Source organism: Nyctereutes procyonoides, unplaced genomic scaffold (genome assembly GCF_905146905.1).
Source record: "Nyctereutes procyonoides isolate TBG_1078 unplaced genomic scaffold, NYPRO_anot_genome, whole genome shotgun sequence".
NCBI lineage: Eukaryota > Metazoa > Chordata > Mammalia > Carnivora > Canidae > Nyctereutes > Nyctereutes procyonoides.
In genome coordinates, this window is record NW_026575155.1 from 18,202,545 (window position 1) to 18,222,693 (window position 20,149).

At 57.9% G+C, this 20,149-nt stretch overlaps 1 protein-coding gene across 6 annotated transcripts in view; it reads left to right on the forward strand.

Moving 5' to 3' along the window:
* Window positions 1–20,149, forward strand: part of PCNT (pericentrin) — a 101,410-nt gene that overhangs the window by 70,121 nt on the left and 11,140 nt on the right. For all 6 annotated transcript variants that reach the window (XM_055313410.1, XM_055313415.1, XM_055313411.1 and 3 more), the window contains 11 exons: window positions 3,173–3,886; window positions 4,746–4,848; window positions 7,566–7,720; window positions 11,308–11,502; window positions 11,934–12,107; window positions 12,657–12,840; window positions 14,006–14,228; window positions 14,441–14,591; window positions 15,013–15,423; window positions 18,355–18,563; window positions 19,053–19,155. In XM_055313410.1, coding sequence (XP_055169385.1) covers window positions 3,173–3,886; window positions 4,746–4,848; window positions 7,566–7,720; window positions 11,308–11,502; window positions 11,934–12,107; window positions 12,657–12,840; window positions 14,006–14,228; window positions 14,441–14,591; window positions 15,013–15,423; window positions 18,355–18,563; window positions 19,053–19,155 — 2,622 coding nt within the window. The remainder of the gene's footprint in view (window positions 1–3,172; window positions 3,887–4,745; window positions 4,849–7,565; window positions 7,721–11,307; window positions 11,503–11,933; window positions 12,108–12,656; window positions 12,841–14,005; window positions 14,229–14,440; window positions 14,592–15,012; window positions 15,424–18,354; window positions 18,564–19,052; window positions 19,156–20,149) is intronic.

The window sequence follows — 20,149 nt, forward strand, 5'->3', positions numbered from 1 at the left end:
AATAAATACAATCTTTTTTTTTTGAATAAATAAAATCTTAAGAAAAAAAAAGAACCTCCCTTGGTTTAAATTTATTTTGTCTATTATTAATATAGCCACCCCACTCTCTTTTGGTTCCTATTTGCATGAATTACCTTTTCCATCCTTTCACTTTCAACCTATTGTGCTCTGTGGTTTTTTTGGCTTCTTCTAGCCAGCATATGGTTGTGTCATATGGTTATGTTTGTTTTTAGGATTTTGTTTGTTTGTTTGTTTATTTATTTATTTATTTATTTATTTTTAAATTTTTATTTATTTACGATAGTCACAGAGAGAGAGAGAGAGAGAGAGAGAGAGAGGCAGAGACACAGGCAGAGGGAGAAGCAGGCTCCATGCACCGGGAGCCCGACGTGGGATTCGATCCCGGGTCTCCAGGATCGTGCCCTGGGCCAAAGGCAGGCGCCAAACCGCTGCGCCACCCAGGGATCCCTTTTGTTTATTTTTAGAGAGAGAATGCACTTAAGTGAGGGGAGGGGCAAAGGGAGAGGAAGAGGGAGAGAAGCAGATTCCCCACTGAGCGGGAGGCTGAGTAGGGCTCATGACATGAGAGATCATGACCTGAGCTGAAATCAAGAGTCAGACGTTCAACCAGCTGAGCTATCTGGGTACCCCAGGATCATGTGTTTGTATCCATCCTGCTGTTCTCTGGTTTTGGAGAAATTAATCCATTTACATTTAAAGTAATTACTAAATAAGGAGGCATATTTTTTATCATTTTATTCTTTGTTTCCAAATGCCTTACAGCCCCCCCACCCCACCCCCCAGTTTCCTGCATTACTGTATTCTCTTTGACATTTTACGGTGAAATGTTTAAATCCCTTTCTCATTTCTCTTTGTGTATATAGGATAGCTAGTTTTTTTTTTTATGTGTTTATGTTAGGGACTACATTTAGCATCCAGCATTATAACACTGGTTTGAATCTATACAAGCTTAACTTTAAATATATTCTTTTATATAAGGTTTTGCTCCTATCCCGTTTGGCTTTTGATGTCATTTTTATACCTGTGTGTCTCAAAACATAAACCAATGATTGTTTTAAATCCATTAACTTCTTAATTTGTGTAGAAGATATGTGGAGTTACAAACTAAAGTTAATAATACTAACTTTTAATTAATAATTTTTTAAAATGTCTTTTGAATCATGATGAAAACAAATGATATGGAGTAGAAAACCACTATTACACAACAGCACAAGCTTCTTAAAAAATTCAAGTATTTTAACATACAGTTAATTCTATTCACACTTTAATACACTGGTTTCTATTATTGTGCATGCACTTACCTTTACTGAGATCTTTATTTATTTATTTTTTTACGTGACTCTGAGTTACTGTCTAGTCACCTTTTATTTCACCCTGGAAGACTTCCTTGAGCGTTTCTTGCAGGACAAGTGTAGTGATCATGAACTCCTTTAGCTTTTATTTATCTGGGAATATCTTGATTTCTTCCTCACTCTTAAAGGAGTTTTGTTGGGTATTGGATTTTTAGTCGACAGATTTTCTTTTAGCACTCTCAGTGTACGGACTACTCCCTGTCCTCTGGCCTCAGAAGTTTCTGATGAGAAACCTGTTGGTGATGTTATTGAGGATTCTTGTATGTGACAAGTCACTTCGCTTTGCTTTCAGGATTCTCTCTCAGTGCCTTTAGCTTTTTACACATTTGATTATAATGTGTTTTTGGTGTGTCTGAGTTCATCTTGTTTGGCATTTGTTGAGTTTCTTGGATGTTTATATTTGTGTCTTTCATCAGTTCTGGAAGTGTTCAGTCATTATGTCCTCAATTCTTTCAGCCGCCTTTCTCACATCTTCTGGGACTCCCACAAAGCGTATGTTGATCTGTTTGCTGGTGTCCCACAGGTCCCTTAGTCTGAATTCACTTTTGTCAGTTTTTTTTTTTTTTCCTCAGAGATGATTATTTCCATTGTTCTGTCTTTAAGTTTACCAGTTCTTTCTTCCTCCTCCTCACACCTGCTTTTGAATCCCTTTAGTGAATTTTTAATTATTGTACTTTTCAGCTCCAGAATTTTTTTGTTCATTTAGATTTTCTTTCTCTCCATTTGTATTTCTATTCTATTCACACATCGTTTTCTTCACTTTCTCCACATCCTCCTTTAGTTCCTCTCATGTCTTCAGGACTGCTTTAACACCTTTGACTAGTAGATCTGACATTTGGTCTTTTTCAGGGACAGTTCCTTTTGATTTGTATTTTTCCTTTGGATGGGCCTTGCTTTCCTATTTCCTTGTGTGCCTTCTGATTTTGGGATTTTTTTTTTTTTTGGTTTGTCGTGAATGATGAACATTTGAGTCTAGTAAATATAGAAATCTGAATCTGTTCCTCATAGTTTGCTGTTTTTTGTTATTGTGAGTTTTTTGCTTGTTTGGTTTATTTATTTATTTATTTATTTTTAAGATTTTAAGACAACCACTGAGCCACTCAGGTGCACCTTGTTCGGTTGTTGTAGGCTGTCTCTGTGCCCATTTAATTTCTCCTCAAAAAAGAAAAATGCTGTTGTGGGAAAGGAGAGCAGTGGCCCTTTAAATCTCCTGGAGGTCATTTCAGCCAGAGGGGGAGGGGCTGCAACAATGGCCTCCAGCCGCTTTGCCCTTCATGATCAGGAGCAGCAGCCAGAGCACAGGTGCCCAGTATTGGTGGGGCAGCCCCTGTGGCCCCCGGGCCTCACACACGTCCTGTGTTCGTCCTCTGCTCGCTGCTCCAGGGCTGGCGTCCAGGGCTGGGTAGCAGCTGATGTGCACCCTCCGCCCCCGCTGGGAAGTTGCAAGCCTTGGACAGACTCCAGAGTTGGAGACAGCGGGCTGAGGACAGACTTCAGCCCCGGCAGGTGTAGCGCAGTGCGGGGGCGCCAGGCTCCTGCTGCTTCCTGCTCTGCTGCCTTCCCAGAGTCCTCTGCAGCAAGCACCTGTAGGCGGGGGGGGGGCTCAAGGCCGAGAGCCTCCTTCGTGGGATTAAAATAGTTTGAAATCTCAAGAGCTGCGAAGGGACCCAAGGGCTCGTGGAGGCTCATTGTTAACTGTTCAGACGGCCTCTCAGACTGGCTTGTAAATGCCAGACAGACAGATGTGACTGTGTGTAGTTCAACTATTTTACTCTATGCGTGTTCTTTTTTACATGCAGAATAAGGAAAATCTACTGGAAGATCGTCAGCTGCAGAAAGTTGGTCTCATAAGTCAGGTGAAAGAACTTCAAGAAAAGTTGAACCACCTGGTGCGTTCTGTGAACTTTCAGAACATTGAGACAGAGGATTTCAAATCTCAGCAGCCGGTGGCCTGTTCACGTGCTTTAGAAAATAGTTTGAGTGATAGCTCCAGTAATGGTGAAGAAACTGACAGATCATCTCCTGTTGATGCATTTCATATCGATAAGACCACGTGTGATCTAACTGACCTGAGTGGAAATCAGGACCCACTGATGAGAAATGAAATGCTAGATGTTCCCGTGGAAGATAAGGTTGAGTTGCAGGAAGGACCACGTTGTCTACAAGCAAACTTCCATGGTGGCTCCCCTGACCTGACCCCTACGGAGGGGCCCGGGCCCTTGAAGAACGCACTCAGGGCAATGGACCTGTCCTCCTGGAGCTCCCCGGAGGTTGTCAGGAAGGACCTCACCCTGGAGCCTGTGCCCAGCCTGCCCCTGACTCCATGCTCAGACACCCTGAGCCTGGACGCCTCCCTGCAGGACAGGACCAGTGCCTCGCTCCAGGCTGACCAGTTGGAGCTGCTTTGGTATCTGGGCCAGTCACCAGCAGAAAAGGCCTCCAGGTCAGCAGAGTCTCTGTTGGCTGCAGACCGGGTTCCCTCCGCGGACCACCACGTGCCGCGAATGGCTGTGGTAAGTGGTCTTCCTTGGGTGCTGCCCTGGTTTGGTGTCTGTGGGATGCCCGGCGCTCCAGTGTGTTCCCATGGGAATGTGTCTGCGGGGCCTGCAGTATCACAGCTGTGGCCATTGTTGGCTCATCTCCTGGCAGGGCCAGCGGCCCAGGTGTGGGTGTGCAGCTGGCAGTCCCCTGGTCAACCATGCGTAGGGACGGTCAGCTCTCTGCAGCACCAACCGCAGTCGGTTGCAATATGAGCAACTAGAGGACTTCAGTTATTCTTAAAAACATGTGCGATGCACCAGTCCTACTCATACTCACTCCAGGCCTACGTGCGCTCACTAGCGCGGACTCAAGAAGCACAGTCACAAACCCGCCTTCGTGTGTAGTTTCCATTCAGGTTCTTTGTCTAGAATGTGTTTTCTAGGTTTATCTTCAGTTGTGTTTCATGTTTAATAGGTTACATATGGTGCTGATTAATTTCACAACAGTTATTTTTGAGTTAGACTGTATCTTTTCTTCTATGACCATGTTGAGATTTTGCATCTCCTGGGTTAAAAACAAGTTACAGGGGACGTGTTATTGGAGACACCCATATGCCCGTACAGAGTACTGCAAACCTTTTTTTTTTTTTTTTTTTAAATTTGAGATATATACCGGTGGCTTCTTTAAAATATTCCTAGAGAACTATGGCTGCGTTTGTTTAAATTCCTAGAAGCACATGATTTCGATGTGTTCACAAGCATGAAACACTCGTGTTTGGGTTCTGTGTGGAAAAATGATCAATTCAGGCCTTAGAAAGTTTCCATCTGGCTAGTTTAAACCCTGAGGTGATAAATTGTTATTTTACGACTATTTAACAACCTATTTGAACAGGAGAAAGATGTTGAAGATTTTATCGTAATATCTCTTGATGATCAAGAAAAGCCCAGATCCTCTCCTCTTGGGTTTGAAGGAAAGAACAATGGAAGTGAAAACAGTGAGTTGGTCTTTCTTTTTTCTTTTCTTTTCTTTTCTTTTCTTTTCTTCTTTCTTTCTTTTCTTTCTTTCTTTCTTTCTTTCTTTCTTTTCTTTCTTTCTTTCTTTCTTTCTTTCTTTCTTTCTTTCTTTCTTTCTTTCTTTCTTCTTCCCTTCCCTTCCTTTTCCTTCCCTTCTCTTTTCTTTTCTTTTCTTTCTTTTCTTTTCTTTCACCTCTTCATGGTTTCAGAGAACAGAAGAGCACAGAGGGCCCCCAGGCCGGCGTTTGCTGTGTGAGCCCACCTGAACCCCTCTCTGCGGAGTGGCCCTTGGAGGCCTGATGCGTATTACTCTGGAAAACTTGATGGTGCGCTTCATGGACCAGGTCCCTGCTCCCAGCACCTGGGCATCTGTGGCGGCCCCTTCACTTAGATTTTGCCGTGTTTCTCATTGGCACCTTTCACAGGAGGAGACACCGCAGTGCTGCAAGGCGTTGAGACGCGCCTGCTGGGCCCCGCAGTGTGTGTGGTGGGGGGGAGGCCCTCCTCTTGCCAGCAGCTCCTGTGTCTTGTGTGGGTATCTGTAGTCGAGTCGTCAGCGTGGGTGTCCTGATTTTTCCTTTTTTTTTTTTTTAATTTATTTATGATAGTCACACACACGCAGAGAGAGAGAGAGAGGCAGAGACACAGGTAGAGGGAGAAGCAGGCTCCATGCACCGGGAGCCTGTCATGGGACCCGATCCTGGGGCTTCAGGATCGCGCCCTGGGCCAAAGGCAGGTGCCAAACCGCTGCACCACCCAGGGATCCCTGATTTTTCCTTTTTGATGGCGTGGTGTCGGGCAGTGGTCTGTGGAGACCATGCCTGCCATCTCGTGTTCCTCAGACCCTGGCCCGCTGACGTCAGCCTCCAAGGATGGTCATTAGGTTGGTTGCCAAACTGTGACTTTCCAACCTTGTACAACTACTTTTGCAGTTGTTGGGCTTTTTTTTTTTAAGATTTATTTATTCATGAGACACACACACACACACACACACACACACACAGGCAGAGGGAGAAGCAGGCTCCCTGCAGGGAGCCCGACGTGGGACTTGATCCCAGGACCCCAGGATCAGGCCCTGGGCTGAAGGTGGCGCTAAACCACTGAGCCACCCAGGCTGCCCAGTTGTTGATTTTTTACAACCAACATTGACAAACCATCTCTTGAGATGGTTTGATTTTTTAAAAAGTCATCATTGATTTAATTCAGTGCTTTTGAAAACTAGACCACAGTGAAGTAAAGTTCATCGGCGTTTCAGCCGAGTGGGGTGAGCAACGTTTTAAGTTTGGAGTTGCTCTATGTCGCGAGGGCCTGGTTTAGGGATCGAGCGTCTCTGCCCGGTGCCTTCTGCCTCCCCTGAGGACTGAGTCCACGGTCAGCTTTGAGAAGTTTGTTCTGGTATTTATTCCTGAATCATATTTGCTACTTACAGCAACATGTTTCGACCTGTGTGCTGGTTTCTCACACGTCCCATCCCGTCCCGTCCTCCCGACGTGGCCCCGTCATGTCCTGTCCCCTCACCACGCTGCGTGCTGGAGCACGTCTGTCCCGTTCCCGCAGGACCCCTGGGACTCCATGTCCTCCCCCAGAGGGTCCACGCCGTCTGCGAGCAGGGTGTGTGCTGCCCCGTGGCCTCCCCCTTCTGGTCCCCGCTCCCTGGGCCTCACCCCTGTCCCTCCCTGGTGGCCCTGATTTCCGTGTGTTCTGCAGAAGCAGAGGTGAGGAGGCCGTCCCTTGGACACCAGGACGCCTGCGCTGCCCCCGGCCCTGCTGCCCCGGAGCGGCCGCCGGGTCCCTGCCGCGGCCTCAGCTTGCTGCGCTTGTGTTAATCGCTGGACTGGTTCCCGCAGCTCCTCGTTTTGTCTCTTCTCACTCCTTTGTACTTTGTTCTTCTGTGTTAGAGAACTTTAAGAAATCCTCTCCTGAGCTTTGCGTCGGATGTTTCCATCTCTGCCGTGTCTTAGCTTCTAAGAGTGCTGCTTTCTGTTATTCTCTGTCCCTTTCTCTTGAAACTTCCTTGTTTCCCGAGTGAGACGGTTCCTGATTTCTCTGAACATGTTCCGGGTTTCCTGACCTGCTCTTGGCTTTGCTGCCTCTTGAGTCTCCTCCCGCGTCTGCGGCCCTGTTGCGTGCTGTGGCGGAGCATTCCCCGGCGCTCCTGAGACAGGTGGTGGCGGGGTGGCCATCAGCACCCGGTGGGAGTTCTGTGCCTCCAGGGGCCGTGCCAGGGCCTCGCCCCGGTTCCCGCGTGAGCTCAGGGCTGCTCTCCACCCCGTCAGATGTGTTCAGCCCTCACTGGCGGGTCGCTTGCTGCGTGTCCTGCGCCTCCTCCATGTGCGGCTGCAGGAGGTACGGGCCCTGCACGTGTCTGCCCAGGCGTCTGCGTCTGTGGACGGAGGACTGAGGTGCCTGAAGCTTGTGTTGGGCTCACGGGGGTTAACATACCAAACATGCAAAATACACGCTTTCTTCATGTAAGTAGTTATGTCAGCTTAGGGGTTTAGGAAGGTGTTTTGTCCCCTTTGGTGGCTTGTTGACGTCTTCAGGGGGAGCCTGGTCGCGGCTCTCCTGGGTGTTTAGGGACCTTGTGCGGCACCGGACGGCGGGGGTCTGACCACGCCCGGCGCTCTGCAGGGCGCCCCTGCCCCCAGCCCAGAATCCAGAGATCGTGGTATAGACCTGGACTTCGTGCTGTTTTTAGGTGATGGCTCAGCGTGTGGAGAGATCCTAAACCAAGATTTGGGAAGACTCGGGGCCCCTGCTGCTCATCCCCCAGGGCCTCCTGCCGCCTCTGGAAGGTTCCGACGGCCGCTGGAGGCCATGAAGGAGAAGGAAGTCCACCCGAAGCAAGTGAAGGTAAGGGCTGGTGGGAGCAGGGCGTGCCGTGTCCACGGGCCTCTGTCGGCGGCCACTGTGATTGCTGCGCGGGTGCGTCCGTCCGTGGCACAGACAGTGGCGGTGGTTCTCGTGGTGCCGGTGCGTCGCTCACGTCTCCAGAGGGAGGGAGCTGCTGACTCGGGGTGCGTGGGACGCGTGTGCGGGGAGGGCCTGGCGGCACGGCACGTGGAGGCCCGCAGGGGCGATGTTCCACAACAGGAATGAGGGTTCGTCTTTGGAAGTGAGGTTGGGTGCCAGCACCCGGCCGACGGCGGGGGAGTGGGCGGGGAGTGGGCGGCGGCGGCCTTTACTTGGTTCTGAGGTTGCCCGTCGGCCTCTCCTTCCGCGACTGGGCGTGTGTGTGCTCGTGGCTGAGCCGCCCTCCGCCGGGCGGGCAGGGGACGGGCTGGCCTGCTGCAGGCACCGGGCTGCTGGGGCTGTGGAGTGGCCGCCCGGCGGGGGGTTCCATCCTGTCAGGGCTGAAGAGGCTGTGGGAGGACGGCGTCCGCGCTCGTGCGGCCGTGTGTGTGTGCGTGTGCGCTGGCGGCCTCAGCTCTGACTGCGCTGGCTGCACGGCGCCTCCTGCCCCTGGTGGGGCAGCTCCCGTGCACCGAGGGGCCACACATGCCCCCGCTTGCTCGGCCCTTCCCTTCTGCCGTCAGCAGGCCGTCCCGGGGTGGCCGGGGAGCGCTTCTTGGTGTCCCAAGGCTCCTTGCAGCCTGTTCTCCGGGAGCGTCCCACCCTGCACTCCCCTTCCCGCAAGGAGACCGTCCTTACCTCCTGGCAGGCCCAGCCATGCACCTGCAGGGCCCGCACATTGATGGGCTGGGCTACCCCTGGGCACCTGTGACGGGGTGTCGCTGTGTCCCGTCCCCCCCCCCCCCGCCCAGAGCGGAGTCCGTCAACTTGCCAGTCACACTGGAAGATTTGGGCGTGGTGGGGGCGGAGCCACGGCCAGCACACCCCGTTCTCCTTGGCAGCCGTCACCCAGCGTCTTTCCTCCAGGCCCGCGATCATCCCACAGCACAGGTCACCTCAAAAGCACAGACGCGAACTTGGCTGAATAAGTAGATGATACAATGACACTATTATGTTTTATTTAGATAGTGAAAACATTTCCAAAGGAAACGGGGTTGTTGTTTCTGAGTATAGCGGACACCAGCGTCCCCTGGTTTCAGGTGCACAGCTGGGCGATTTGGTGGGTTTGAGTTCCGCTGTGCCCCCGCAGGTACGGCTGCTGCCTGTCCTGTTACCTCGCTGCCCCCATACCATCCAAGGCACACGATTGTTTAAGATTTATTTATTAACTTGTTTATTTGAGACACAGAGAAAGAGGGAGCACGAGCACCAGCAGGGGGAGGGGCAGAGGGGGAAGCAGGGAGCCCCACGCGGGACTCGATCCCACGACCCTGAGACTGTGACCTGAGCCGAAGGCAGATGCTTCACTGACGGATCCACCAGGGGCCCTGAGAAGGCGATTTTGAGGTTAAGTAAAACTCTTGAAGTTGCGCTCAGAATAAATAAAAATTGTGGTGTTCTTATTCTTACTCCTTTAAAATTAAATTTGGGTTTTTTCTGGCTGTCAATTTTTATTTCCTTTTTTGCATTCCTTAATTTTTTATATGACATAAAACATTAAAGGCACATTTCTTAGTGTTTCCAACTCAAGCAACCTGTTAGAATTTGTAATTTTAAAGAATGAACGTGGTCGTTACGACAATTACATATACTTAAGCTTTGCGGTTTAGTGCCTGGTGATCAAAAAAGAAAACACAGCAGCGCAGTAAAGGCCCTGGAGCCCTGGCGGCCGAGCGAGCTGTAGGGTGCGGGTCCCCCGAGCTCTGCGCTCGCCTCAGTCACGACCTGGGACTTCGCGGTTTCCAGGTCCCCCTGGAAGTGGCACCAGGAGGGGCGCGTGGGCGGCTCAGCCAGACGAGCAGCGGACCATGCTGCGGGCTGGGTCTGATGTCAGGGCCCGTGTCGGCTCCGCGCCCGAGGGGTCAGCCCCCCGCGGTCTGCTCTCTGTGAAATCAGCCTTTAAGAACAGAAAGTAGCTCAAAGGTATTTCCGGGTGGGTTTGTCAGGTGAGGGTCTCGCAGCCCCCGCTCTCCCCGGAGGGACAGCCGCCCGCGGGGGAACCTGCGCTCCCGCCTCAGCTGGCCCCGGGAGGCCTCGCGACACGGCAGGAGCTCCCAGGACCGTGCTGTGGTCGTGGCTCAGGGGCCCCTGGAAGCGGCCGTGACCGGAGGCGGACGGGGGGCCGGGGGCGCAGCCGTGCTGGGAATTGCCAGGCGTCCGCCAGAGGAAAGCGGGGCGCCTGAGGACCCCGCAAGGGGAGGGCTGGCTCACGCGGTGGCGAGACCCTGCCCACGGCCAGTCCTGAGGACAGGGCTCTGGAAGCTGCTGTGGCCACCGAGGCTCAAACCACTTGGCCTCCACGCCCGGCCAGCGTCAGACCCGGGGCGTGAGCCTGGGACGTGTGCAAGGGCCTCACGGGAAGCCTCGCTGGCTGGCGGGGTGGGGCCGGGCGTCGCGGGCGTTGCTCAGCGTGCACTTGTCCAGGGAGGTACGTGGTCGCCCGCGGCCCATCACTGCCGCATCGCTTGCTCTTCGCCGCCCGTGTGGACGGGCCGAGGACGCAGGACGGGGCGTGGGTGGCACCTGCAGGGCCTGTTGCCCGCGCCCCCTGCGCCCCCTGCGCCCCGGGTCCACCATCTGCAGCTGCTGCACAGCAATGAATTCTATTTAAAGTGAAAGCAGGGATCCCTGGGTGGCGCGGCGGTTTGGCGCCTGCCTTTGGCCCAGGGCGCGATCCTGGAGACCCGGGATCGAATCCCACGTCGGGCTCCCGTGCATGGAGCCTGCTTCTCCCTCCTCCTGTGTCTCTGCCTCTCTCTCTCTCTCTCTCTCTCTCTCTCTCTCTCTCTGTGTGTGACTATCATGAATAAATAAAAAAAAATAAAGCGAAAGCAGCTGTAGGTTGTTGAAGGTGATTGTTATTAAAATAAGCTACATATAATTTGGCTTTCGGCACTTTCATGTTAACATCTATGTTTTGGGGTCGGCTCGTTAGAACCCTAGCAGAGCCCGTTCCTGGTTCCTGGCTAACCAGCTGAACTCTGTCGCAAGCCTCTTCGTTGCTACTTTTTCCCCCAGAGGAATTCTTCCAAACGTGTATTTCTTTACTTCCATTCATTTTTAAAAAGTCGTGACGTATTTATACGTGTTAGCCTCACTGCTGTAGGGGGTGAAAAGACCTTAAAATACATTAAGGAATGAGATGTTTGTGAGTCACGTATGTTTTTAAGTTTTAATTCTGGTTAACACACGGCGCATCGTGGGTGTCCGGGGTCGGGGTCGGTTACGGGTCATGTCTGGGGAACCACCCTCCTCCGCCATCCGCGTCTCTCGTTGGAGACGCAGGGTGGGTGTGCGTGTCCTAGTTCTCTGCGAGGGACCGTGCGCCGCCCAGGGAGGGGGTGGCAGGGGTGGCAGCCGCGGTGCTGCTGGGGTGGCCGGTCGGGCGGCGCCTCCCCACACCTTCCTGAGCCCCCGTCCCGTCGCAGGCCCTGCTGCAGATGGTGTGTGACGAGAGCCACCACATACTGGCCTTGTCCGAGTGCCGCGGGCTGCCCAGCGCCCTGAGCAGGGGCGAGCCGCGGGCCCCCCTGGAGCACTTCCCGGGGGAGGGCCCCAGCCTGCTGGAGGCGGTGCCGGCCCTGAGGAGACATCCGCACCTGGCACCCCAGAAGGGAGAGCAGGTACGGGGCGCATGGGAGGAGCCGTGGGAGGGGGTGGCGGCCAGATAGGTGGGATGGAGGAAGGGGTGAGGCCGTGGCGGCACGGGGGCCGTGTGGCTGGCCAGCCACCCGCTCAGTCGCGTTGCTGGCTCGTTCGGGCCCCACTGGGGCAGGAGAGGCTACGGGAGGAGGATGCGGGCGGCCCAGCGTCCGCTCTGACCAGGGCCCGGTGCCGAGCCGCATCCAAGGAGACCATGCAGCCGCCGGTGTGGGGGGCGGCCAGGAGCGACGGCCGCGCAGGGGGCACCCCGGGCCCGTGCTGCTCCCTTAGCTGCTGCCTCCGCGGTGCCCTGCACGGTCCTGGGAGGGTGTCCCCCTCCTGTCAGGTGGCTGGGGCTGCAGCCCCCAGGAGGCGTCGGGGAGGATTCCAAGCTCCTTGTTTCAATATTTAGGAACCTCCCGACCCAGGCCTTGACTGGAGGGGAGAATTTCTACAGGCTGTTCAGGAGGCATTTGGAAAAGAACGGGAGATGCTGAGGGCCGAGCTGCAGCCCCGGCCCTGTGGCTCTGCCCCCGGGGAACACAGCTCCCTGCTGGAGAGGCTGGAGAAGGTGGTCCAGGAGCAGGTGAGCACCGGGCCCCGCAGACGGTGACGCATGGGTCCCTGTGAGCCCCCGACCTTGGCACGTGGGTGGCGGGAGGAGGCCTGCCTCGGCGCCAGCACTGCACTGCTTAATCGTCTGGACACGACTGGCCTTTCCTTGAGAACAGAGCAGCGCTCGGGGGTCTGGCCCGGGCCGTGCGCCCTGAGCCTGGGGTTGGGGGTCGGGGAGCCAGAGGGGTCGGCGGCGGTGAGGGCCCCGGGACCCCTCCTAGGACAGGGCACTGGAGTCCCGACACGGGTCCTCGGCAGGCCCCGGTGTGTGGGGTCCAAGGGTCCCCGGGCCTCCGCGCCCCTGCTCCTGCCGTCAGGGACGAGGCCCAGTCCCTAGGCTGTGTCCACGACGCTGGAAGCACAAGTTTGCAGAACGTGGGCTGCTTACGCCGGGACGTGCCCCTGCTCCCCTCTCCCGGCTCCCCGTTCGGGGTGGGCGTTCCTGCTGCAGGGCCTTCTGCGTGGCCGCGCCTGTGACCCTGCTCTCCCTGTCGCGGCCCCGTCTCTGGGGAGATTGCAGGAGAAGTCCTTGGAGCACCTCCGCGCGTCAGACAGGAGCAGCTTGCTGTCGGAGATCCAGGCCCTGCGCGCCCAGCTGCGCATGACGCACCTGCAGAACCAGGAGAAGCTGCAGCAGCTGTGTGCGGCGCTGACCAGCGCGGAGGCTCGGGGGAGCCGGCAGGAGCACCAGCTGCGCAGGCAGGGTGAGCGCCGCCCCTCGTCCTGTGCCCGGCCACGCGCTCCCGGGGGTCAGGTGGCGTGGAGGTGGCCAGGCCCCTGCGGTCCGCCCGGTGCTGGATCCCACGGCCCCAGCAGCGTCCTGGTCTCTCCGAGCCTCTGGGCACGGGGACCTCCGGCCTTGGCACCTCTCAGTTCATAGACCTGCCAGTGAGGTGAGCCGGGGCTTGGGGCTCGGTCCCTGCAAGCAGTGGGCGCAGCGGGATCGGGTCTGGGAGACCCTAGGCTTGCACGGGGTTTAAGCAGCCTGTCCTGCATTTCTACATTTCATTTAGGTCCTTCTGGAATTTTCTGTAGGTGCTCACATTGGCTTTGAGTAAAAAGCATTTTATTATTTTTTTTCTTGCCTGTTTCCTCTTACTAATCACTCTGCGTAGGTCCTTGAGCGAGTGTTGTGAGCGGAGGGCCGCGGTGCTCTGGGCGTGGGGAGCGCGCCATCGCCCAGGCCCACGTGACACCCGTTGTGGTCTGCATACCCGGCCCCGTGGGGCTTCAGAGCCCCTTCTCTTCCTGGGTTTGGGTGGGGCCTAGTGGGCGGAGCCGTCCAGCGGGCAGCCTCGCCTTGGGGCCGTGGCATGACCCTGTGGGCGTCTCTCGGCTGGGCTTGCTGATGCCACGCACCTGCAGGCGTGTGGGCTGCTGGTCTGTGGGTTTCCTTCTCCCAGCTTCGGTGTCGGGCTAGTGGCAGCCTTGTGGAAGGTGGGCAGGAGCCTCCACCTTGTGTCCCAGAAGAGCTTGAGGAGGATGCGGTATTTCCTCCCTGAGCCGCGGGACGTTCTGCAGGGAAGCCGCAGGGGCCGGGGCCGGCTCTCGGAGTGACGGGTGACGTGGGGTGGGGACGGTCACACCTGGGCTTCGTGCATGTCCACCTTGGCCCGACCACGCTTCTGCCTCCAGGCAGGCACCGGACCTGAACTCCGGGCCCCGGGGAGCCGGGTCGTGTCCTCGGGCCCGGACAGTGTGCGGAGGCCAGCGTCCGGCTGTCCCAGCTGTGGGCCTAGAAACGCCGTTTTTTCCCAGGAGTGGATACATTCCCTGTCCCCGTCTCTGGTTTTTCCTGTGACGTCACGGGTGCAGCTCGGCCTGGCTTCACGGGTGACGCTGTCTCGTGTTCCCTCGTGTCTTCCTCAGTGGAGTTACTGGCATATAAGGTCGAGCAGGAGAAGCGCATAGCAAGCGACGTGCAGAAGACCCTGACTGAGGAGCAGGAGAAAGCCAGCAGCGTCCGGAAGCTCCTGGTGGTGGAGCAGACGGTCGTCAGGGACTTGAGGTCCGAGCTCCGCGAGTGTAAGCAGGACAATGAGAGGCTGCTGGCCTCGCTCGGTGAGGCGCAGAAGGAAGTCCTCCAGCTGAGGTAGGGGCCCTGCCTGCCTCCGGCACCTTGGGTTCTGTCCCCAGTTTGTTGGGTGGCGCGTGGGAGTCACGTGATTGTCTCCACGCACCTCTGGCGTTGGGTGGGCGAGCGCCAGAGCTGAGGTGCAGGAGGGCACGAAGCACAGGTGCACGGGCACATGTGGGAGGCCGCGGGTGCCACCCGGCGTATCCCCCCCCCCCCCCCCCACGCAGGTCTGTGTTGGACAGCAAGGAGAGCAACCTGCGGGCCGCGCTGCAGGAGCTGGAGAGCGAGCGCGGGAAGGAGCGCGCCCTGCAGAGCCGGCTGGAGGAGGCGCAGCTGCAGCACCTGCAGAGGGAGGGCCAGAGCTCCAAGACCCTGGAGGTGCCTGGGCCGCGGGCTGGTGGGCGGCGGGTGGCAGGTGGCAGGTGGCGGGCGCCCACGACCAGGCAAGCAGCAGTATCTTCGCGGTGACAGGGCTGCCCGTGAGCCCTGCGTCTCTGGGGGCGAGCGACCCGCCGGCGGCCGTGAGGACAGCACGTCCAGCAGGCGCCCTGGTTCCTCGTCCCAGGACGGAGCCGGCGCTCAGGGTTGCGGTTCTGAGGCAGGCGGGGGTCCCGGCGCGGGTGTGCGTCCCCGAATGCTGCCTCGGGAGGAGTGCAGCGTGCCAACAGAGCCGTGGCGGGCACTCCTGTCCCCGGTAGAAGGAGGACGTGCTTTGCTGCGGAGGGCCGGGCGCAGAATCGGGGCAGGCGGCCTCGCTGAGCCTGCTGCTGACGCGCTGCCCGGCCCCGCCCCGCCCCAGGAGCTAAGGGCCTCTCTGGAGAAGCAGTTTGCTCAGAGCAGCCAGCTGTGCGTTGCCTTGAAGCACGAGCAGACGGCCAAGGACAACCTGCAGAAGGAGCTGCAGATCGAGGCCTCACGCTGCGAGGCGCTGCTGGCGCAGGAGCGGGGCCAGCTGTCCGAGCTGCAGCGGAGCCTGGAGGCCGAGAAGGGCCGGTCGCTGGAGCTGGCCGCCGCCCTGCGCCACGAGCGGCTCCTGACGGAGCAGCTGAGCCGCGGCCCCCGGGAGTCGCCGGCGCATCACGCTCTGCTGAGGAAGCTCAAGGAGGAGAAGTCCCGCGCGGCGGAGCTGCAGGCCCGGCTGGAGCAGGTGCAGCGGCAGCAGGAGGCGGACGTGCAGAAGCGCCGCGCGGAGCTGGAGAGGGAGAAGGAGGTAAGGGCCGCGCAGGCCCGGGAGCCGGGGCGCTGTCTACGCAGAGAGGGGCACGCTTCTCAGCAGCAGGCGGGATTAGAGCCCTCGCAGGCGGGGCTGGCTGCGCAGGAAGGACGCAAGGACGCGAGGAGAGTGGACGCGGGGCCGGGCCGGGCTGACGCGGAGACGCGGCCGACGGGAGCCAAGGAGAAACTGGTGAGCGCTCGCCAGCCGCGTCACCACCCAGCCGCCAGCCGTGGGCCCGGGGCACCGCGCCGTCCTCGGGTCTGCGGGTGTGGCCACCGCCCCCGCTCCTTCTCTGGCCGTCGTGGATGCTGCGGGCCGCGGGGGTCTCAGGTCTTTGAGCAGCGTGTGGCTGCGCTCAGATGACGAGCGTCGCACTGATGAGTAGCTGATCCCCAAGTGTTTTGTGATGTTTGATGCTGTTGCAGGTGGAGCTGGTTTCCCAGATGGCCCCGCTGGCCGGTGGGGCCGTCGGGTCTTCTGTTGATCTTGCATCTTGTTTGTTCTTTCCAGCTTTTTAATGTATTTGGTGAAGGCTTCCTTCTCCGTCAGGGTGGCCCCTGCAGTTGAGGGGAGCTGGGGCCTGGCCGTGCCGTCCTCACCGCACCCGTGGGGCCGCCCTCCGTTGTGCAGGAGCCTCTCTCCTCCCGCCACACCCGTCCTCTCTACCCCGTGTTCTCAGTCCCGGGAGGCTTGGATTGGCACTTCTGGTGTCTCGGAATCTGTGGTTTCTGCCCTTTGTTGACGTCAAATTTCCTTGTCGAGGTTCCATCTGCAGAGCCGCTCGCGTTCTTGGGCCGAATCACACATGTTGCTGGCCTCGGTTTGCTAGTGTTTCAAGGATCTTTGCGTCTGTATTCACGAGGGATATTGGTCCGTACTTTTCAGGTTGTGGTGTCTTAGATTTTGGCATCTGGGTGATTTTTGCCCCACAGGTTGGGAGGTGTTCCTCTTGTGTTTTTGAGTAAAATTTGTTTTTTAGGTATATTTCATGTCAAGGAGAAGCCTTTGTTTCTGAGAAAATTAAATCCTTTGTCTTTATATGGTTTGACGTTTGTGTTACCCTCTTTAAAGATATATATTCTTTAAAGATTTTATTTATTTATTCAAAAGAGACACAGAGAGAGAGACAGAGACACAGGCAGAGGGAGAAGCAGGCTCCGTGCAGGGAGCCCGAGGGGGGACTTGGTCCCGGGACCCCGAGGTCGCGCCCCGGGCTGAAGGCAGGTGCTAAACGGCTGGGTCACCCGGGGATCTCCCACATTTAAAAACATTTCTTTAAATATATTTTAAACATGACTCCTAAAAAATTGTGAAAATCCAAGTAAATTTTTTTTTAATTTTTTTTTTTTATTTATTCATGATAGACACAGAGAGAGAGAGAGAGAGAGAGAGAGAGAGAGAGAGGCAGAGACACAGGCAGAGGGAGAAGCAGGCTCCATGCACAGGAGCCCGACGTGGGATTCGATCCCGGGTCTCCAGGATCACGCCCTGGGCCAAAGGCAGGCACCAAACCGCTGCGCCACCCAGGGATCCCTCCAAGTAAATTTTTTTAAAAAACACGAAGATCAGTAGCCCGGTCTTTTCAGTGGTTAGCCTGACGTGACGTATCTGGGAAATGAGTATGTGTTTCCAAAAACAAATTAGATTTCTAAGTGTCACGCCAACCCCCGGCTCACACACGCTGGGCTCACGTCAGGTCTTCGGTACCTTGGGGCGGGGCCCCGATCGCCACCGTCCCCTGCGACGTGTCCTCAGCCCCGAGCCGTGGCCGTGGCTGTGCTTCCGGGCCTGGCTGTCCGGCGGTGCACCCGGCCTGTGCCCGCAGCCTGCAGTCCTGCCCGGTGTGGGCGCCTCCCGGGAGCAGGGGGCGGCCCAGGGTGGCCTTGCCGACGGCCCCGAGCGCGTTCAGGGGTGTGTTTGCCTGTCCTCCCCGGGAAGAGCGTCGGGCACCCTCGTGTGCTCCTGAAGGACTTACCCCAACTGACGCTTTCAGCCCAACTCTTTAGTCTCGATTTTTTAAAAGAACAAGTGGCAACGCGATGGCTTACAAGATGCAAAGGAAATGTCTCCTCAGTTACAGAGTCGTCCGTGGTGCACCCTGGGCCAGGGATTTGAGTCGGTGAAGGGCCGTGTGTCCGGCCCCTGTGGGTGGCAGTTGTCCTGGGTCAGAACACAGGGGCCTCCAGGGTAGTTATTTCAGGGTCACTTTCATCTTTTCTAAGGAGATTAAACGCTGGCTGCTTGGTGCTTGCATGCCAGCCTGCAGGCTTGCTGGGGCCCCCGTGTCCCCCCCCGGCTGCAGGCTCGCTGGAGGTGATGCCGGGGCGGGGGGGCACGTGCTCTGTGCGGTGGGAGCCCCGGGCCGGGCACGGGCGCCCCAGGGTGTCCCCAGCCCGGCGGAGCGCTGTCTGCGCAGCTCTGCGCACGCCCCCCCCCCCACTGCAGCCGCACCTGTGGAAGCTGCAGGTGCCCTCCTGTGCGTGGCTGCCTGCGGAGGCCCCGCTGCATGGTGCACCGTCCCTGTGGGGGGCACAGCGCTGGGGGGCGGGCAGGGGGCTGCCGCTCGGTTTGTCTCGGGAGCCAGCATGCGGCACCTCCACGGTGAAGGGCGGTCCCCACCTCATGGCGTTCCCGTGTGGGTGTGCAGGCGTGTGCAGGTGTGTGGGTGGAGCCAGCCCTGTGAGGACTCCTGCGTCCCGCCCAGCGTCCCCTGCTCACGCCGGCGCAGTCCTGGTAGTTGTCAGAGGTGCCGACGAGGCCTTTCCCTCGGCCCTGCCTCGGCCTGCGCGCCGGGCTCGGTGCTGGCGGGAGCGGCCCCTCCGGGGCCCCTGTGGGTTGGGGGCCGCCCGTCGTGGCAGCTGGGCCTGACTCCTGCTCTCGGGACGCGTGGCTGAGGCTCCTCTGTCGTTCTGCCGTTGACAACAGCGAGAACTGGAGCTGCAGCGCCAGCGCGATGAGCACAAGATCCGGCAGCTTCAGCGGACGGTCCAGGCCCTGGAGGCGAAGGAGGAGGCTGCCCAGGGCCCAGAGGCCGAGCGGCTGCAGGAGGAGCGGCTCAGCCTGGAGCACGTCCGGCAGCAGCTGCTGTGCGCCGCTGGGCTCCTGACCAGCTTTGTCAGCCGGACGGTGGACAGGTGGGCGCTGGGGGCGTGTGTGGGCGGCACTCCTGGGCCACGGGCCGGCCCTGCCACCCAGGCACCCCCAGCTGGAGTGGCGCGGCCTGTCCGTGCTGCGGCCGCCCTGCCCACGGACCTCGGCCACTGCTTGCGCAGGGGGCACGTCTCCTCGGCCGAGGGGCCTGTTTCTGTGAGCGAAAGAGTCAGTACTTCCCTTCCCTGTCTGTGCAGAAGCTCAGCAAACACGGTCCTCCCACCTGTAATTGGATGCACCTTCCTTCTGGACGGTGCTTTAAACCCGGTGCAGACCCCAGCGGGTCCGTGGCCGGGGTCTCTGGGTCCACACGAGGGCCGCGGCTGGCGGTAGAGGCGCTCCCGCCGCACCTGTCGTGGGCAGAGCACGGCTCGAGGGAGCAGGCCGGGGCGAGTCCTCCGGGGGCTGCTCTGGATCCCTCGGTGTCTCCCCGGAGCTCCCGTGGCCGGGGGTGACCCTGTGTGTCCTCACAGGACCATCAGCGACTGGACGTCATCGAATGAGAAAGCAGTGACATCCTTACTGCACACGCTAGAGGAGCTCAAGTCTGAGCTGAGCGCGCCCAGCTCCTCCCAGGTGAGGCTGGGCCCCCGCTGGCCCCTCCCTGCCAGCCCCTCGCGCCACCTCCCCTCCCGGCAGCCCGAGGGCGTCGCGGTGTGAGGCGCCCCGGAAAGCCGCGTGACCTTGCCAAGTGCCTGGTGCGCCTCCAGCGGGTGCTGGGCTGCTCTGCTCAGGGCAGGTGCCCCTCGCACCCCTGGGCTGGGGCGGGGCCGGAGGTCAGTGCCCAGGGCCTCCTGGCGAATCCTGAGCCTCCGAGCAGCTGCGGGGTCCTGCTTGCGGACAGATCCCGGTAGGTGATCCTTGGCCGCCGTGCGTCCTGCCTGGGTAGCCGCGCCTCGGCCGTGTCCCCTGCCAGCCGCAGGCAGAGCGTTGCTCCCGTCGTGGAGACGCGGACGTGCGCTTGGGGCCCGCAGGGCCGTTCCCTGCACGCGCCGCCTCTGCAGCAGGAGCTGTGCTTCGGCTGCCCACGGATGGGCAGGGCTGTCCTGCGGAGGAGCGAGGCGAGCCGTTAGCTGGCTTGTTCTCCGCCCCATAGACGGCGGCTTTGCCCAGTTCAGCAGCCGCCCACTGAGCTCCAAATACGTACATGACTATGATTCCTGAAACGGTGAAAAACACAAATAATGTGTATCTTTTTTAAAAATGAGTTTTTGGGCAGCCCTTCTTTTAGCACCCAAGGCGTGACCCCTGTGTCCCGGGATCAAGTCCTGCATCAGGCTCCCTGCAGGGAGCTGGCTTCTCCCTCTGCCTGGGTTTCTGCCTCTCTCTGGGTCTCTCATGAATAAATAAAATCTCTAAAATAAATAAAAAATGGGTTTTTAAGTTTATTTATCTGAGAGAAAGAGAACACACACCGGGGAGTGGCAGAGGCAGACGCCCCCCCGAGCAGGGAGCCACATGCAGGACTCGACCTCAGGACCCCGGGATCAGGACCTGAGCCGAAGGCAGACGCCGAGCCCCCCATGCGCCCCCCGTGCGCCCCCCGTGCATACCTTGTAACAAACAAGTC